The sequence below is a fragment of the Penicillium solitum genome (genome assembly GCF_028829755.1).
Source record: "Penicillium solitum strain IBT 25940 chromosome Unknown utg000001l_segment0_segment0, whole genome shotgun sequence".
In the NCBI taxonomy this organism is placed as follows: domain Eukaryota; kingdom Fungi; phylum Ascomycota; class Eurotiomycetes; order Eurotiales; family Aspergillaceae; genus Penicillium; species Penicillium solitum.
In genome coordinates, this window is record NW_027072121.1 from 4552446 (window position 1) to 4568282 (window position 15837).

Sequence of the window (15837 nt, forward strand, 5' to 3'; positions counted from 1 at the left end):
TCAATCCACAACCCTTGCCTTTCTTCCGTTGATGATTACAGTACGGCGTCATTCCTTTAGCCAGAGACATCATTTTACTTTTTTTCCAGCGCAGATTTAGGCTGTTAAGTCTTTAGTCGTTAACTTGGATCCATGGCATTCTCGAAAGTAGAGGTCACGTTTCCGCTATTTGCTGGTGACTATCTACCAGCTCCCAGAGTTACTGGAGCATGCTCCGTCATCATCAGCGGACCACGGTTCTTCAACATAGATATTGGAATATATAAATTTGCACGCACCCCGGTCCAAGCTGGCTTTATATTGTGCCCAGGCAAATTACTACCCGATGTGTTCCCAGTCAAAACACCCTGTGGCCCGTACTGAATTGGACACCCATACGATACAGGTAAGCGTCCGAGAATAATACTACTTCTTCCCCTGCTAACCCATTAGACCATAAGGGTCTGGATGCTCAAGTCTTGTTTTGATCCTATGGCTGATGTCAGGAGCAAAGGGCTGGATGATGTGGTACTGGAAGGTGTCGTACTGGGGAAAGGCCATTCGACAGCCCGTCAAGACAAGGAAATCAATGGCCGCCTCTAAACCACCCTCTCTAAACCACCCTCTCTAAGCTACCCACTTGGCCTAGTCCCGTCAATAATGGTACACACTCCTTTACCATCAAATATCAAGCCATGGTTCGATAGACGCACACCTACAGTCACTCAGTCCGGCCAAGGAAATTGACTGCCTGCTTCACCATCTCGATTCGTGATTCGCAGTTAAATAGTCCGGCCAGACCCATGAGAATACACGAAACTGTCCAATCGATCGACAACCCGAGTGCAATGGCTGACCCTGACGCTCAGTCCATGCGCGACTGTATAACCCCCATCCCGGTGACATGAAATGCCCTGTGTGATGAAACGCCCACCAGGTACCTCCACATTCGAGCGCCGTCATTCTCAATCCTTAAATTGAAGATTGCCCGAGAGCAGTAGAAACAATGATTATGTGATTTCTTATTCGATCTTTTTTCTTTTAACAAAGATTGCAAACTGTTAAAGTGGCGGATTACAGGACGGCGCGCGCTACTAGAAAATGTACTGTTTACTACTATGACGCCAAGATCATCCACTTAAGCGTCTGAAATGAATAGGATAGGCGACGTTGGATTGATTCGCCTACCTAGCGACCTATATTGACTTTTCATATCATCAAAATTATGTTACCTGAGAATATACCAGTTTTGGTGGAACTCTTGGCAGTAGAAAGGTACATAAGACAAGATTACCGACATAGCGAATACACGGAAAGGAAACAATCCTGTAACTTGATGTATGAGAAATACTAGCGCCGCTACACGGAACAGCCGCCCCACAACCCTGTCCGCACGTAAGAGATGGCCTGCTTAAAGGAAAGATAATGCTAGAATTGCTTCCAGACCGCAGCCCGCTGCAAACTATGTGTGTTTACAGTGCTTCAGGGGATATTACCAGTATAAAGTTATGTCTCCATGTGAGCTTCTGAAGCCTCTTGACGATTTACGTGTTGATCTAGGAAGTCTAAAGAATGTTGAGACTAGCCAATGTTTCGGAATGCTCACGTCCAAGCACCTTCTCTCGTATATATTGATTTTTCATATTACCATAATCATTTTATGTGAGGATATACCAATCTTGGTGGAATTCTTGGCAGCAGCAAGGTACATAGAATAAAAGGAAAATACACGAAGGGAACCATCATGTAAACTTCATGTATAAAAAATACCGCCGCGGCGAAGCGGAATAGATGAAAAGATGCCCTATAACCCTTTCCTCGAGGAGATGGTCAGCTTTGAGGAAAATAAGTCGAGAAGTATTTTGAGTCCGCATCAAACTATTAGGGTATAAAGAGCTGTAGAAATGAAAAGCAGCTGCGAGAGGAGAATGCGCTGATATCCCCATGCACCCTAACTAGGAAATCTTTCTGCGCCCCAACTATCAGGCAATTTATTCCACAAAATAATGACACGATTTCACTCTATTTGAGGATAGCATGGTTGAGAATCAGTATGCGAACAAATAAGCCGTCTCCTGATTTTTGGTATATATGCTCGTACCAGGAACGTGAAAGAAATGTACACCGTTGTGGGAAGCTCGTGACATGTCTTGATGATTTTACAATGTTTGCGTCTCGCTAATTAGACTAAGTTTTAGGTGGGCTGGAAATAATTTGTGTTCTGTTTATGACTACTCTTTTCATTCTTGTTGTTGTGGAAATGCCTTGGGGATATCAATCCATAGCGAGACTAACATCCTGAGCTAATGCTTTCCTCCGACGAAGACAACTCGTCTGGTTCCAGAATGTCAGATTCATCAGCGAGTCCATTTTCAGAGAATGCACCTTCCCACGAGAAGGGGATCCATAACGAAAAGATGAGCCAATTTCACTTGTTGCGTCCCTAGCTATAAGACGTTCTGAGAAACCATTATGGCTCTCTTCTGAAGGTTCATTGATATAATAGACTTTCTCTTGGCTGTCATCATCGAAAATGTTGTCGTCTTCGTAGTGGGTCGTGTCACTTTCTTCAGAGTTTGAAGAACTTGCAGAGTCATGAAGACGAGCCCTTTTCGCCGTAGGGGTTTCTGAATCATCGTCCATAATGTTCCGTTTCCTCACTGCTGATTCATGCAGGAGCGCGGTTGGGGCGTTTGAGGCGTCTGCGCTGTAACAGTTCCCATTAGTTCGCACAACGACCCTGGAGCAAGTCACTCACTAAACCGAGCCGCCACCACCGATGGCGCCTCTTTTGAGAACTGCCGTAGCTTATCGAGCGCCGTTCGATATCCGGCCGCGTTGCGCTTGTCGAATTTGACGATCATTGAGTGATCTGCATGCAGCGGCACCTTGTCTTCTACGTGGTCCGGAAGCTGAAGAAGAGCCGAGTCTGCGTCAACCGTCGTCATAAAGTCTCTATTGCGTTTCTAACGTCCGCTTTCCGAGTCCTACAATCGTCAGTGTATATCGTAGTCTGTTTAAGATAAAGGCCAACACATACTAATACCAACCGCTTCGTCTGCTCTATCTCATAGAAGCTGACCACCTTACGGTCTCGGATTAGGTTCTTAAAGTCGGCCAGTTGATGAATCAAGACACCCGATTGGCTAGAAATCTAGCGTAGGAGTGTCTCTCGCGGATGGTGTCCATCGCCGCCCAACATTTGCTGGATATCGTCTATCACTAGCCCTTTATGTGGGATAGCGAAGAGGATTATGCCGTATGTGGCTCGATGCAGCGACGTGATCGCCGGGTGGTCTTCTTCCAGTATTTGGATGGCCCTCACCAGGCACTAGAAGTTGTTGTCAGCATTTATCAGTAACCCTGACTGACTATCATCTTATATGAGCCAGGATGATACCCCCAAAACTATGTGCAATGAAAATTAGAGGTCTCTGCTAGAGCTAGTCACAGAATCAGCCTATACTTGCTACTAATAGAAAAGTAACACAGTGTTTCCTACCTGCTTCGTGGTCCGGACTTTCTTGATCTCCTCCATCAGCTCCCGCCCGTAATCGAGGATCGTATCAACTCCGTGGCTCGACAGCTTAGAATTGTACCCGTAGATCATAGTGCGGCACTGCGGAAGATCCTTCGACAGGAAGTCACGGAGCCATATCCGACCAAGATTTCCTCTTCCTTACCATAATCCATACGTATGTCCATCTAGTCCGGTGATCGCAATAATACTATGTGGCATGATCAGTTAGTGTTATTCTTCTAGGTATAGATAACGGCATAAGTCCTTACTCGGTAATCATAGGCTTATTCTCGTCTGGCGCGTAGAGCTAGGTAAATCCAAAGAAGTGGCAGTCAAAGTTAATGTCATCGTCTCCTATCTCAACCTGCCAGTCTCCAAGCGGGTCAACCCTTAGCTCACGGAGGAACTGAGGCACCCTACCGCGGAACTGCACTAGCGCCGCCCTCTCTGTGTCACTTTTATAATATAAAGGCACGATCGTGATCTCAGCTTTGATAAGCGATCTCTCGTCGTCCGCGAAGTTGTTGTTGAGCGCCTCGTGTAATGCGGTCTTGAGATCCTCGTCGAGTAGTTCCCTCGACAGGCCGGTCACCCGGAAGACGTGCGACTTTTTACTAGTCATCGTGATTTATCTTCGTCAGAGTGGTATATCAGACGAGAGTGGACTTTGCGTCGCTTGTTGATAGATGATCACCTTAGCCGCTAAGGCTGAATCAATCAACACGTGCGGGGTATCACACATCCACCTCCAATCATTACTACTATCACTTCGTAGATACCACTGTGAACCAAATAGAACTTCCTCCCATCATTAATTCATAACGAAACAGTTCACCGCCATATATTGTATCAGTCTGCCGCTAACTTACCACCTAAATGATATTTCCTACCAAAGCTGAACACAATATTATTAACTTAATTTTATGTCTTGGCAAGCTCGTATAAGTCTGGCCCTGACATCACGTGCCGTAAGTTGAAACTAATCAGGCTTCGTTTAGCCCCAGGCTAGCTACTTTGGACCTAGCGCCTCCTAAGAAGGGGGTTCACTTCAGGGCAAACCGAAAAGGTTCCTCGTTACACATGGCCCTCTGATCTTTGCTGTGAATTTTTTTTCCCACCGTAGCCGATGGGCTATCGCAAACCTTCACTCTTTGATCACTTTGATAAGGAAAAGGAGTACTAACATCAGCATAAGGACACCAGTTACAAATCCGATCAAAGTGCTAAGCCAGTAGCAAGCTGCAAATAACAAAGCACTCGAATATCTCTCATCGGATGCAGAGGCTACGAGGCTGACCTACATACAATTCAGAGCGATCGAGAAAAACGCAAATACAGATATCAAGGGACCTTGAATTCGAGCAAAATACGCTCGATACTGATAATTCTCACGTTAGTAGTAGCTTTTACCCAGGAGTATGGGCGCGTAATAGTTCAGCCGGGTCAATCGGATCTCTCTGTAATGATATCGTCCCGAAACTTCGTTTTCCGTGATATCCTTCAAACGGGCGGTGAACTAGCAAAATCGATGCCACGTCACCTCTTTAGGAACCAGGCAGAGAGCTAGATCTTATGCAATTCGTAGATCTAATTCATACTGAATCAGGTAGAAATACGTTCGTAGATACCCGAGTGCGGCCTTTCTCAGCTTCACCGCTGTACCATGTTTAGACGGATCACTTATGAACGTATCCTAGAATACGAAGGACGTGAGGTATTGGGGAAGGGGTTTAAGGAAGATTCGGTTGTCGATCCAGACGAGATGGAGCCGAGGATCCTCGGTAACGATGATCTGTCGGCCCTTTACTCGTTGTCGATACAACGGAGAGATATTGCTACTATCCTGCTTTGACATCCACCACAGTCTACCCGATATCGACTCGAGGTCCTCTGACCAGACTTCGCGGTGAATGAAATCAAACAACCCTTTTTCATCGCTAAGTTTGATCCGGGGATGACCTGGCAGGTAATCAATCGGTGTATCCAAATCACCGTTGAGCTGATCATCTTTGTGGAAGGGACATGGCATGGCACTGAAGAGGTTTCTATTTGAGTTGACATTTTCTGAAGTGCCAGATTGAGAATACGCTAAAGCTCAAGACGATGCTAAATACTGAGGAATCAATTGCGAAGATTGTTTTCCCCCATCAAATTTGTCGCCAAAAAGTGGGGTTTACGTTAGCCTTGTGAGAGTCTGCGGGAGCTCAGCCTCGCGGGAACACAACGCTGCCTAACTCGACCCTACTAGACACATGTGCAAGTGGACTAGCCAACAGGAATTTTGGGTGAGAACTTACTATATTTACCTATAGTGGTGACATAACCCAGTGTAGATAGCAGATGTAATTTCATTTTGATGTTTCACTAGCTGACAATGATATGCGACTAGGGAAAATATATAATATCCAACAGCCGGCCTATTGAAGCGTTAAGCCACTTCTGGGCGATGGATTGATAGAAACACAGGAACTTCTAACGTGCTGAACGAGTCTACAAATCTAGTACTAAGCAATAATCACTTATATCCTATGCTTGAATCTCCTGCTCACCCTTGCGCTTCTCCTCCGATTTCGAAAGCAGCTTGCCCCCAGCTTTCGACCTCTTTTTCCGCGTGGCTTGTTCTGTCACCGTGATGTCGCGTTTCTTCTGCGCCTCAACGATATCCTCGTACATGTCCTACGACCGTCAAGCCGCTGGATTGTCGACAGGTCTTTTCATTGTTCTGCTCAAATAGGATCCGGTTCTCCTCCAGCAACAAGGCGCGCTCTGCAAAGACCTTTTCAGTCGCGTGGCTCAGTGTCTGCAGACGACGTTTGCACACACTGTCTAGATTCTGGGTGTCCTACTCGACCTCGCTGCGAAGCAAGGCGAAATGATCAGAGGTGTTATGACAGATATTAGAGGACACGGTCGGAGGCTCCACTGGGATCGTAGTCTATATCTCCGACCGGGACGCTTGACACTCTCGGAGGACGCGAGACGGATCGAATAGAAAGAGGCCACTTCTGGACCAGGCCGACCTTATATTGCGGGGTATAAATGCCTCTTTTCGGGCGAGATCATAAATATACGTGAAGTGTGGCTTGCCAATAGTACTCACCCCAGCTCGACATACCTGCTCAGCCTATGCCCAGTAGGCCGTTTTCAGAGGACTAAAAACACCCCTATCGCACGGCTGCAGTTTGTGAGATATATAAGAAGGGAGACGACACAGGATAATGCGGTTCGCAAAGCAGAATTTCATGACCTCCAGAGACTCATGGGTGCCGAAACCGTCGTAGATTAAGAGTCGCGGCCGACCGCCCGCTCGGTCTCGAGTCTACGGGTTAAACACATATTCTACCCAGTACAGACTGATTTCTATGTTCGTATAGCCTATTTTAGTGCAGGTAAAATGCCATCCGGGGGTGGGGTGGGTTGTCCACGAACTCCGATAGGTAGCGGCTAGCCAGATAATGAGAGGATACAGGTACCGACCATCGGCGGACATACATTCAATCGCCGTGACCAGCGTCCGCTTTACCGTAGTCCCTCGATGCTTTCTCAAATCGTCTTTACTGACGAGTACCTTAAGGGAGCTAAGAACACTAAGAAAAATTCCTATCTCGTCCATATTATACACGTTCTCCAGGAGAATGGCCGGATCGGCCAGCTCTCGGCTAATAATATCAAACCAGTGTCGGACTTTGTCTTCGATATGCCGGCTATCTCGCTTCCAATCGATCGCTCGAAGCCGTCACGCTTTTAACTGCGGGTATTATCGATAAAAGCCCTACAGCTAATTCTTTCCCGGAGGTCGGACCTTAAGGCTAGGGTCGGTAATCTGGTAATTCGACAACCGTTAGCGCACGATAATTAGGGCGAGCGATCGTAGAAACTTGAATAGAAGAGGATAGCCGTTGTCTACCAACCGCAATATATATTCCACTAGGCCTTACTCCTCTTATAGGGTGAGATACTGCTGATTGGCGGCTTTATCAGCGACCGATGGCCTGTTATTGGCTCGCCGCCATAAGGTAGACGCGGGAATCCCGGTTGATCTCGACTGAATTGCGTATGATATATATATAAGACGATGATAGGCTGCAGACATTGTGGTTATTTTTTTTGGTCTGGTATCCTAACAGGCATTTCCTATTTAAAATGGAACTATCTGGGCTGAGAAAGGGCAACGGAGTATGAATCTAGCGGAATACGTAAATAGTACCTAGTGAATTACAGATCACGTTATGAATGCTCAATTGGATGTATTTGAATATTTCCCACTGGCTTAAGCTGAGGTTCTTGGGGACAAATTTCGCTAGCCAGAGCCAACGATCGCATCACAATATTAAGGGTACTAAAATGTATTGAATCTCCAGACGACGCTTTATCGCTGAATCAACGACCGACCCGTAGAATGTTGATGACCTTTGGTGTATTTGCCTGACTCAAATAATTGCTACGAATTGAACATCCGTATTTGATCCGTACAATCCGGTCGGCAATAGTGATGCTATATTTATGATATGCCCCAGAGCCCTCGTTTTAACCGTTGGACAGCAAGAAAGGATTTGAATACTATCATTTGAACATAGTTTTCGTGTATATAGCAATTGTGAAAACCGAAACATGGATAACTCTTAATATCAACAGACCTTCAACAAGAGCATAGGCAAAAAAAGATACAACATTTGGATTCGGTCAGATAGCGCATGCTTTGACCGTTGAACATCGAAAGAATTTGAATATTATTGGTTGAACAAAATTAAACAGTGACATATGAAAGCAAAATTGATGGTCCGAGTATAATGAAAAAAGAAAAACAATTTTGGACCGTTCACCGTGTCACCGTGCTCAAACTACAGAATAGAGCGGGCAAATTCCGTCACTTAGCATTTTTCACCAGGAGCGTTTGACCAGGCCTAAGTTGAACGGTTGTTCTAGTAGAACCCCGCATCCTGTCCTATTGTGAGTCATTGGTCACGTGGGATTCCGGGTCAAAGCGATCCCCGAGGAACGGGAGATCTGTTCGGTTCGCCCTCGATGTTGTCTGACGTACCAGAGTCGTCCCATGAGGCGCTAAGTCTAAAACAGCCAGCTTGGGGCTAAACCAAGGTAGGCTTAATTTCCAATTGCTGCACGTGATGTCAGGACAAGGGATACGGAGGATGTCACAAGCTGTAAGTGAAGATTTAACTTTAGTAGGAGTAATAGCCTTATGATAGCGAGACACTAACAATTTGTGGTGCTTGAATATTCTCAACAGCAAGAAATGATTACATTTGGTTCACAGTGGTATCTACGCAGTGATAGTAGCAATGATTGGAGGTGGATGCGTGATACCCCGCACGTGTTGATTGATTCAGCCTCAGCGACTAAGGTGATCATCCATCAACAAGCGAAGCAGAGTCCGCTCTCGTCTGATATAACACTCTAACGAAAAAAAAAAAAAACGATGGCTAGTAAAAGGTCGTACGTCTTCCGGGTGACCGGCCTATCTAGGAAACTACTCGATGAAGAACTCAAGACCGCATTACACGACGCGCTCAACGACAACTTCGCGGACGACGAGAGATCGCATATCAAAGCTAAGATCACGATCGTGCCTTCATACTATAAAAGTGACACAGAGAGGGTGGCGCTGGTACAATTTCGCGGTAGGGTGCCTCAGTTCCTCCGTAAGCTGAGGGTTGACCCGCTTAGAGACTGGTAGGTTGAGAGGGGAGGCGATGACATCAACCTTGACTACCACTTCTTTGGATTTACCTAGCTTTACGCGCCAGACAAGAATGAGCCTATGATTGCCGAGTAAGGACCTATGCCGTTATCTATACCTAGAAGATTAACACTAACTGACCATACCACATAGTATCATTACTATTGCCGGACTAGATAGACATACGTATGGATCATGGCAAGGAAGAGGAAATCTTGGTCGGATGTGGCTCTAGGACTTCCTATCGAAGGATCTACCGCAGTGCCGCACCATGATCTATAGGTACAACTCCAAGCTATCGAGCCACGGAGTCGATACGATCCTCGATTACGGGCGGGAGCTGATAGAGGAGATCAAGAAAATTCGGAACACAAAGGAGGTAGGAGAGACACTATCTGACTTGTCTACTAATAGCAAGTTTGGCTGATTGTTCCACTAGCTCTAGCAGAGACCTTTGATATTCATCGCACACAGTTTTGGAGGCATAATCATGGCTCATGTAGGATGACTATCTACCTTTGGGGTTTCATATATGATATGCTAACATTAACTTCTAGTGCCTGGTGAGGGCCATTCAGACCATGGAAAAGACCACCCGGCGATCACATCGCTATATCGAGCCACGTACGGCATGATCCTCTTTGCCATCCCATATAAAGGATTGGTGATAGACGATATCTAGCAGATACTAGCCGGGGATCACAGCCATCCGCGAGGGCAGTTACTGTAGCAGATCTCTAGTAAATCCGACTTACTGATCCACCAGCTAGCGGATTTCAAAAACTTGATCAGAGATCGAAGAGTGGTCAGCTTCTATGAGACAGAGCAGACGAGGCGGTTGGCATTAGTGAGTGTTGGTCTTTGCCTGAAACAGGCCATGGTTTATATATACTGACGATCGCAATAGGACTCGGAAAGCGGGCGGTAGAAACGCACCGGGGATTTTGTGACGACGATTAGCGCAGACTCGGCTCTTCTGCAGCTCCCCGATCATGTAGAGGACAAGGTGCCGCTACACGCAGACCACTCAGAGGTGGTCAAATTCGACACGCGTAACGCGGCCGGATATCGAATAGCGCTCGATAAGCTACGGCAGTTCTCAAAAGAGGCGCCATCGGTGGTGGCGGCTCGGTTCAGTGGGTGACTTGATCCAGGGTCTGTTTGCGGGCTAATAGGAACTGTATTCAGCGCAAACGCGTCCGAAGCCCCAGCCGTGCTCCACAGTACCTTTCAAGAAAGACCCGATGTTTATAGGCCGTGAGGCTGTCATCAGCGCTATCAAGGAAAGACACAAGGCGATCGGTCAGCGACATGAGCGGGTGGCATTGGTGGGGTTGGCCGGCGTTAGGTGAGCTGTCTCCATAATGTAGCGTGTTGAATAACAACTAATAGAACTACCATTCAGAAAAACCCAGACAGCCATCGAGTATTCCTATCGTGTGCGAGAATCCACACCGGACATGTGGGTGTTTTGGATCCACGCCAGCAATGCGGCGCGGCTGGAACAAGGCTATCAGCAGATTGCCGCAGCTGCGGAGGTTCCGGGGCGGGATGATCCAAAGATGAACATCCTCCAGCTCGTGTATCAGTGGTTGTGTGATGCACGCAATGGGCGCTGGCTGATGGTGTTAGACAATGCGGATGACGATGGTATCTTTTTCAGTGACAATACATTCAACGAACGAGGGCCGCTGGTGAGCTTCCTGCCCCAGGCGGCCCATGGATCAATCCTGATCACATCGCGAAATGGGCTTGCGGCACGGAATCTGGTGGGGAGCGATCGTCATGTGATCACAGTTCAGCCAATGAATGAGGACGAGTCCCTCACCCTTTTACGGGCAAGGGTTCCGGCCTCTCAATCAGGAGAGTCTGGAGAGTCTGGAGAGGATGAGAAGGCACTGGTCCTGGCCCTGGAATATATTCCACTGGCAGTCACTCAGGCGGGGGCCTATATTGCGAATCGATCATCTCGGGTCACGGACCGTGACCTCTGCATAGCCCACAAAGCCCATAGCCCAGCCCAACCCAACCCACCAAATGGGCTGGGTTTTGGGCCCATTCCTCGGGCCCATTGGTGGGCCATGGGCCCAGAATGAAAGCCCATAGGGCCCATTTCGGCCCAGGATGGGCCCCCATTATGCACCAAACAATACAAACATGCCAATTTGTCGCAGTTGCATAAGTAATGCATTTTCCCCTGGTCTTTTTTGGGTATTTAAATTACCGTCTAAGACGTACGTGAAACTGTACATAAACCATCTTCTTATAGGCTTATAAATTAATTCATAGGACTGATTGATTTGATTGATAAGATATTAAGTGATGGATGATTTACATACTAAGAATACTCATATATATCATCCTCCATCTTCCTCCCTGACGTACGCTGCTGAGTATGAGTACTAGGTAATTGCGGTGCAGCAGCAGCAGCAGCATCGTCATCATCTTCATCAAGACTAGCGTTATCAATATCTATCAAATCCCCAGATAGATCACCCTGTTCTTCAGTATCACTAATCTCATCAATCTCAACATCATCCGGCGTCTCATCCTTCTCTTCCTTCAATGAGTCGATCTCATTAGAAGTAAAGAACTGCTTCAATTCCTCTGCTTCCTGTACATCAAGGTCAAACTTTGATGTACAGAGGTATAGCATAAGCTCTTCGATAGTGCTCGATTTCAAAGAGCCGCGGCGATAATGGCAGATATCGCGTGCAGTATTAAAAAGACGTTCCACACCAGCACCTGTTGCTGGGATTGCAAGATAGTCCCGTGCAAGTGAAGCGATAGCTGGGAAACGAGATTCATTGTCTTTCCAGAATGAGAGCGGCTCGGAATCAGTTATATCTGTTTTAGTATTAGTATTTATTAGGTAAGTTATCAGAAGGATTCAACCTACTGCCATCAAGATACTGCGTTATTTCATCAACGACTGGCTTTGACTTAGGGATAGATTTCTGGCTTCGAACAAGATTGTGAAGAATTGATCTTGGTGCCGATGTAGAAGACTCTTGCGGGCCCTTAGCCTTAGTACTAGAAAGACGTTCTTGGATTGGAGTAAGTGCATCCTGGAATGCTACTCGATACTGATCCCGTAGCTCTTTAGCGTCGGACCAATCATCAGAAAAAAAGAACTGGAATCGATTATCCGGCGACAGCATAGTACAAACTGCATAGATATGCCCTCGTATTTTATCAGTCTCCCTGTAGTAGTCGCGTAATTTTGACCAGCTAGCATCGAGAGAAGCAAGCATCTGCTGCTTCCATACAACTCGCTTTCGTTTCAATTGTCTTTTTGATCGTTCAATATGCTCAAATAGCAAATTGTAGATCTCAAAGACAAGATGTGATGTTACATCTCGTGTCTTCGAGAGAGCAAGTGTATAATCAAAGAATGGCTTTGTAAGACAAAGAAGATAGTCAATCTGACGCCATTGATCATCATCTAGTGCGAAGTCTTGCTCATTGAACTGATCACAGAATTGTATAATAAAGACACGGAGTCTTTTGGCTCGTCGGAGCATAAGATATGTTGAATTCCACCGAGTTTTCACATCCTGGAGAAGCATGATCCCCTGCCCTGAAGGTTGAAGTGCGATAAATGAACATCGGCGCTGAGGACTAGCGCGGATGTATACAGCAAGTGCTCGTATTCTTTTCAAAGTATGCGAGATATCCCGTTTTTTTGTATTCGCCCTTGCGAGAGTGACTTGTTGCTCAGTCCATTTGGTCTCCGTAGTCTCATTCTGAGGGACTGCTTTGAGACGGTCGAGTAGCTGGTTCAAACTCAATTGGATCACATGCGCAAGACAGGGGATGCGGATAATGTCGATATCCCGTGTATTAGATAAAGATTGTTGCAGTGCATCAACCAGAGTTTTATTATTCGACGCATTATCAGTGGTTAATGCAAATATCCGATTCTCAATTTCATGCTGAGTAACCGTCTGTATAACAGCTGTACTTAGGTTTACACCGGAATGTGTTCCATGAAGGGGTTTGAAACCGAGTAACACCTCGCGGTAGACCCAGTCAGCATCGATAAAATAGCCGGTAATAGCCATAAATGCCTGCCCAAATGGAGATGTCCAACAATCAAGTGCAATCGAGATCCTTGCATACTCCGGTAGCATCCTGAGTATATTCTTTTGCCGCTCTTTGACACGAAGAGACAGTCGACGTTGAATTGTAGTAGCGCATGGTATATCCAAAGGCCTTGGGGCTAACTGTGATTGCGAAATCAGAAAACGAAAGGATGGGTTTTCGACAAGTCGGAATGGGAGTCGGTTGATAGTAATAAATTGTAGGAGTTGACTTTGTAATTTTTAATCAATATGGATCGCGAGAGAGTCTCCAGTTCTGGGATCGGTAAAGCCTAAAATAAAGAACCTTGGGAGATTCCAAGTTGTTCGGGTTACGTTAAAAATGTTGTTACGGCCGACTTAAATTCATCCGATCTCGGTAGAGAACATAGAGCATTGAAGGACTGATCTCGGGAGGTTTCCAAAAGGCACTATATATGGTAGTTCCATTCCCGGGAAAGCGAAAAAGAGCAGCTTCCCACTGAAGCTTTAGGCTTTGTGTTGACGCCGGTGGGTGTCCGGTTTGTCAGGTTCCCAGCATTGCCACGGCACCTCTAGATCAGTATCCGTGACCAGGGGACCTACCAACGTGTCAATCCCGGAACAGCGTTCTGTTCTCGATCAGGTTTCTAAAGGTACAAGGCACGCGATGTTGTCTACTGTAACTATACATGAGCTTTACGGTAGGACGGACCTTGCCTACTCAGACGTGGATGATCTGTACTTGCTTTTTCATTGCATTGCCGACGAGTATTTGACAAATAGACCGTTTGAACGCACGGTGCCTGCTTCATCTGGTAGAAGATCCTACGATCCTGTCGATAAATATCCCAATATTGAGGACATAAGGCAAACCGAAACCATGGATATGTATGGGGTATAGCTTTCTGGTGCTGTTTCGACCTTGAGGGGCTAGAGTGAACGAAAGAATACTCCTGTTTTCTTTGTTTGGGCTGTTTTCTCGGAACTCGGAACTTTTTCTTGGCATCGTTTCTCCAGGCTTGATATATGTATATTATCATTTTATTTAACGATCCAGAAGTCAATTGACATGCAGAAGATAATGTTCAATACTCCAATATTGCTTCAAATAGTTGGAATAGGGTTGAAACTTTGTTTGAGTATAACAATATTCCTTGATCAGATAAGATTCATTTCATAAACGAGATTTGGATATATACATATATACAGTATCAACTTATTTATTAACTACCAATTTCCTTCGCCACGGGTTAATTTTTACCGATATTGAGATCTTTTCCTACGGAGACATTGCCGGACCCCGAGTTCTGAACTCGTTGGCCGCGAAATATAGACTGCGTAGCTAGAGAGCTGCCCATTGAACTCTCAGAAGTATGCCGACCGTGGGCTCCACTCGTGGTGGAAGGCTGCGGCAGGCTCACATATGAAAGAAGCTCCTTGGCGCACCCTGCAGCCGCAGCCGCAGCATAATACTGCCATGTGTCGTTCTTGTGAGAGTCAGCATAGTCAGAGACGCCCCTGATAGCGATGCATAATTACCCCGTCGCTATACCCTCCGCTTCCATTTCGAAGCACAAGATATCGCCAACCACCCTCCGATCTACTTTTGCTGCATTTAACGCGCTCCTCATAACTTGATCTCCAGGGGAAATAAGTCCACAATGAATTTTGGGGATCGGCTTCCGATTCTGACGATGGACCAGTTTCGTTATGTCACAGAGCTAACAGGTGGCTTAGTGAGAAACATGACGATATTCCGACTGGAAAAGCTCATCCGCCTCAATGGGCCGTTAGTAGGAATCTCGAAGATTGTCACTTTTCTTAAACATAAATGACATGAACTCGGGAATCTTGCTCGGCGAGATACGTTGATCTGACCGCATAATATTCACAGCACTTCTCAAAATCTTAGATAGCGACCAAAGAAATCCTTTCAGAACGATGTCATCGTCCGTGCTCTTAGCCAAGTCGTATTGGACCACGCCGCCATGCTGGGCCATCTGACATACTGACAACAACGTCACCTAAGCGAATATCATCCTTTGCGTTTGGTACGCCTCCCCCGATCCCGATCATCAAGCGAACTCGTGACAGGGCGCAGTATCTGCAGTTACCAGGCAACCAAGCCACAACAGAACGGAGCGGCGACCAAGACCAGGCAGACGCGGAGGAGGGGGTCACACGTATACAGCATTAGGACTGGTACAGGCGAGGTAGTGAATCATCGAATCGAGGATGGAAGCCATCGGGGGAAGCATATAAGCAGGACAATGGGGGGCATTCGCAGAACGAGTGCATAAATTATGTAGGTTGAGTGATCCCTTTGTGAAGGAATCATTTGTATCGCGTCGCTCGGAAGCATGATGTTTCAAAGTCGGTCAATCCCATAGCGCCACTACGTAAGAACGCCGAATTGTCATGATCCCAAAACTTGATAGAGGGCAAACGGGGGTTCAACCGCGGCATGCGACCGAAAAGAAAATGGGGTGGGTGGGGCAGACGGCGATTCTGGCGGAACGAAATTGCAGAGGCGCAGCGATAAGTGCAAGACAGAGAGGGAGGAGGGATGGAAAAGT

At 46.5% G+C, this 15837-nt stretch overlaps 5 protein-coding genes across 5 annotated transcripts; 1 reads left to right on the forward strand and 4 right to left on the reverse strand.

Annotated features, from left to right (window-relative positions):
* Positions 1-2253: 2253 nt before the first annotated feature.
* On the reverse strand, positions 2254-3589 carry N7455_001714 (uncharacterized protein; the record flags this gene model as incomplete). Its single annotated transcript, XM_065604097.1, has 6 exons — positions 2254-2681; positions 2738-2908; positions 2951-2966; positions 3020-3125; positions 3180-3310; positions 3482-3589. 6 exons carry the CDS (start codon positions 3587-3589, stop codon positions 2254-2256), a joined length of 960 nt encoding a protein of 319 aa, XP_065462588.1.
* A 217-nt stretch (positions 3590-3806) lies between these two features.
* Positions 3807-4121, reverse strand: N7455_001715 (uncharacterized protein; the record flags this gene model as incomplete). The annotated part of the gene is made up of 1 exon (XM_065604098.1): positions 3807-4121. One exon carries the CDS (start codon positions 4119-4121, stop codon positions 3807-3809), a length of 315 nt encoding a protein of 104 aa, XP_065462589.1.
* A 1071-nt stretch (positions 4122-5192) lies between these two features.
* Positions 5193-5528, reverse strand: N7455_001716 (uncharacterized protein; the record flags this gene model as incomplete). Its single annotated transcript, XM_065604099.1, has 1 exon — positions 5193-5528. One exon carries the CDS (start codon positions 5526-5528, stop codon positions 5193-5195), a length of 336 nt encoding a protein of 111 aa, XP_065462590.1.
* A 497-nt stretch (positions 5529-6025) lies between these two features.
* On the reverse strand, positions 6026-6172 carry N7455_001717 (uncharacterized protein; the record flags this gene model as incomplete). The annotated part of the gene is made up of 1 exon (XM_065604100.1): positions 6026-6172. The coding sequence occupies one exon, from the start codon at positions 6170-6172 to the stop codon at positions 6026-6028; it is 147 nt and encodes a 48-aa protein (XP_065462591.1).
* A 2764-nt stretch (positions 6173-8936) lies between these two features.
* On the forward strand, positions 8937-11010 carry N7455_001718 (uncharacterized protein; the record flags this gene model as incomplete). Its single annotated transcript, XM_065604101.1, has 9 exons — positions 8937-9190; positions 9351-9383; positions 9480-9576; positions 9755-9821; positions 9968-10044; positions 10180-10333; positions 10386-10545; positions 10603-10847; positions 10910-11010. 9 exons carry the CDS (start codon positions 8937-8939, stop codon positions 11008-11010), a joined length of 1188 nt encoding a protein of 395 aa, XP_065462592.1.
* Positions 11011-15837: the final 4827 nt, after the last annotated feature.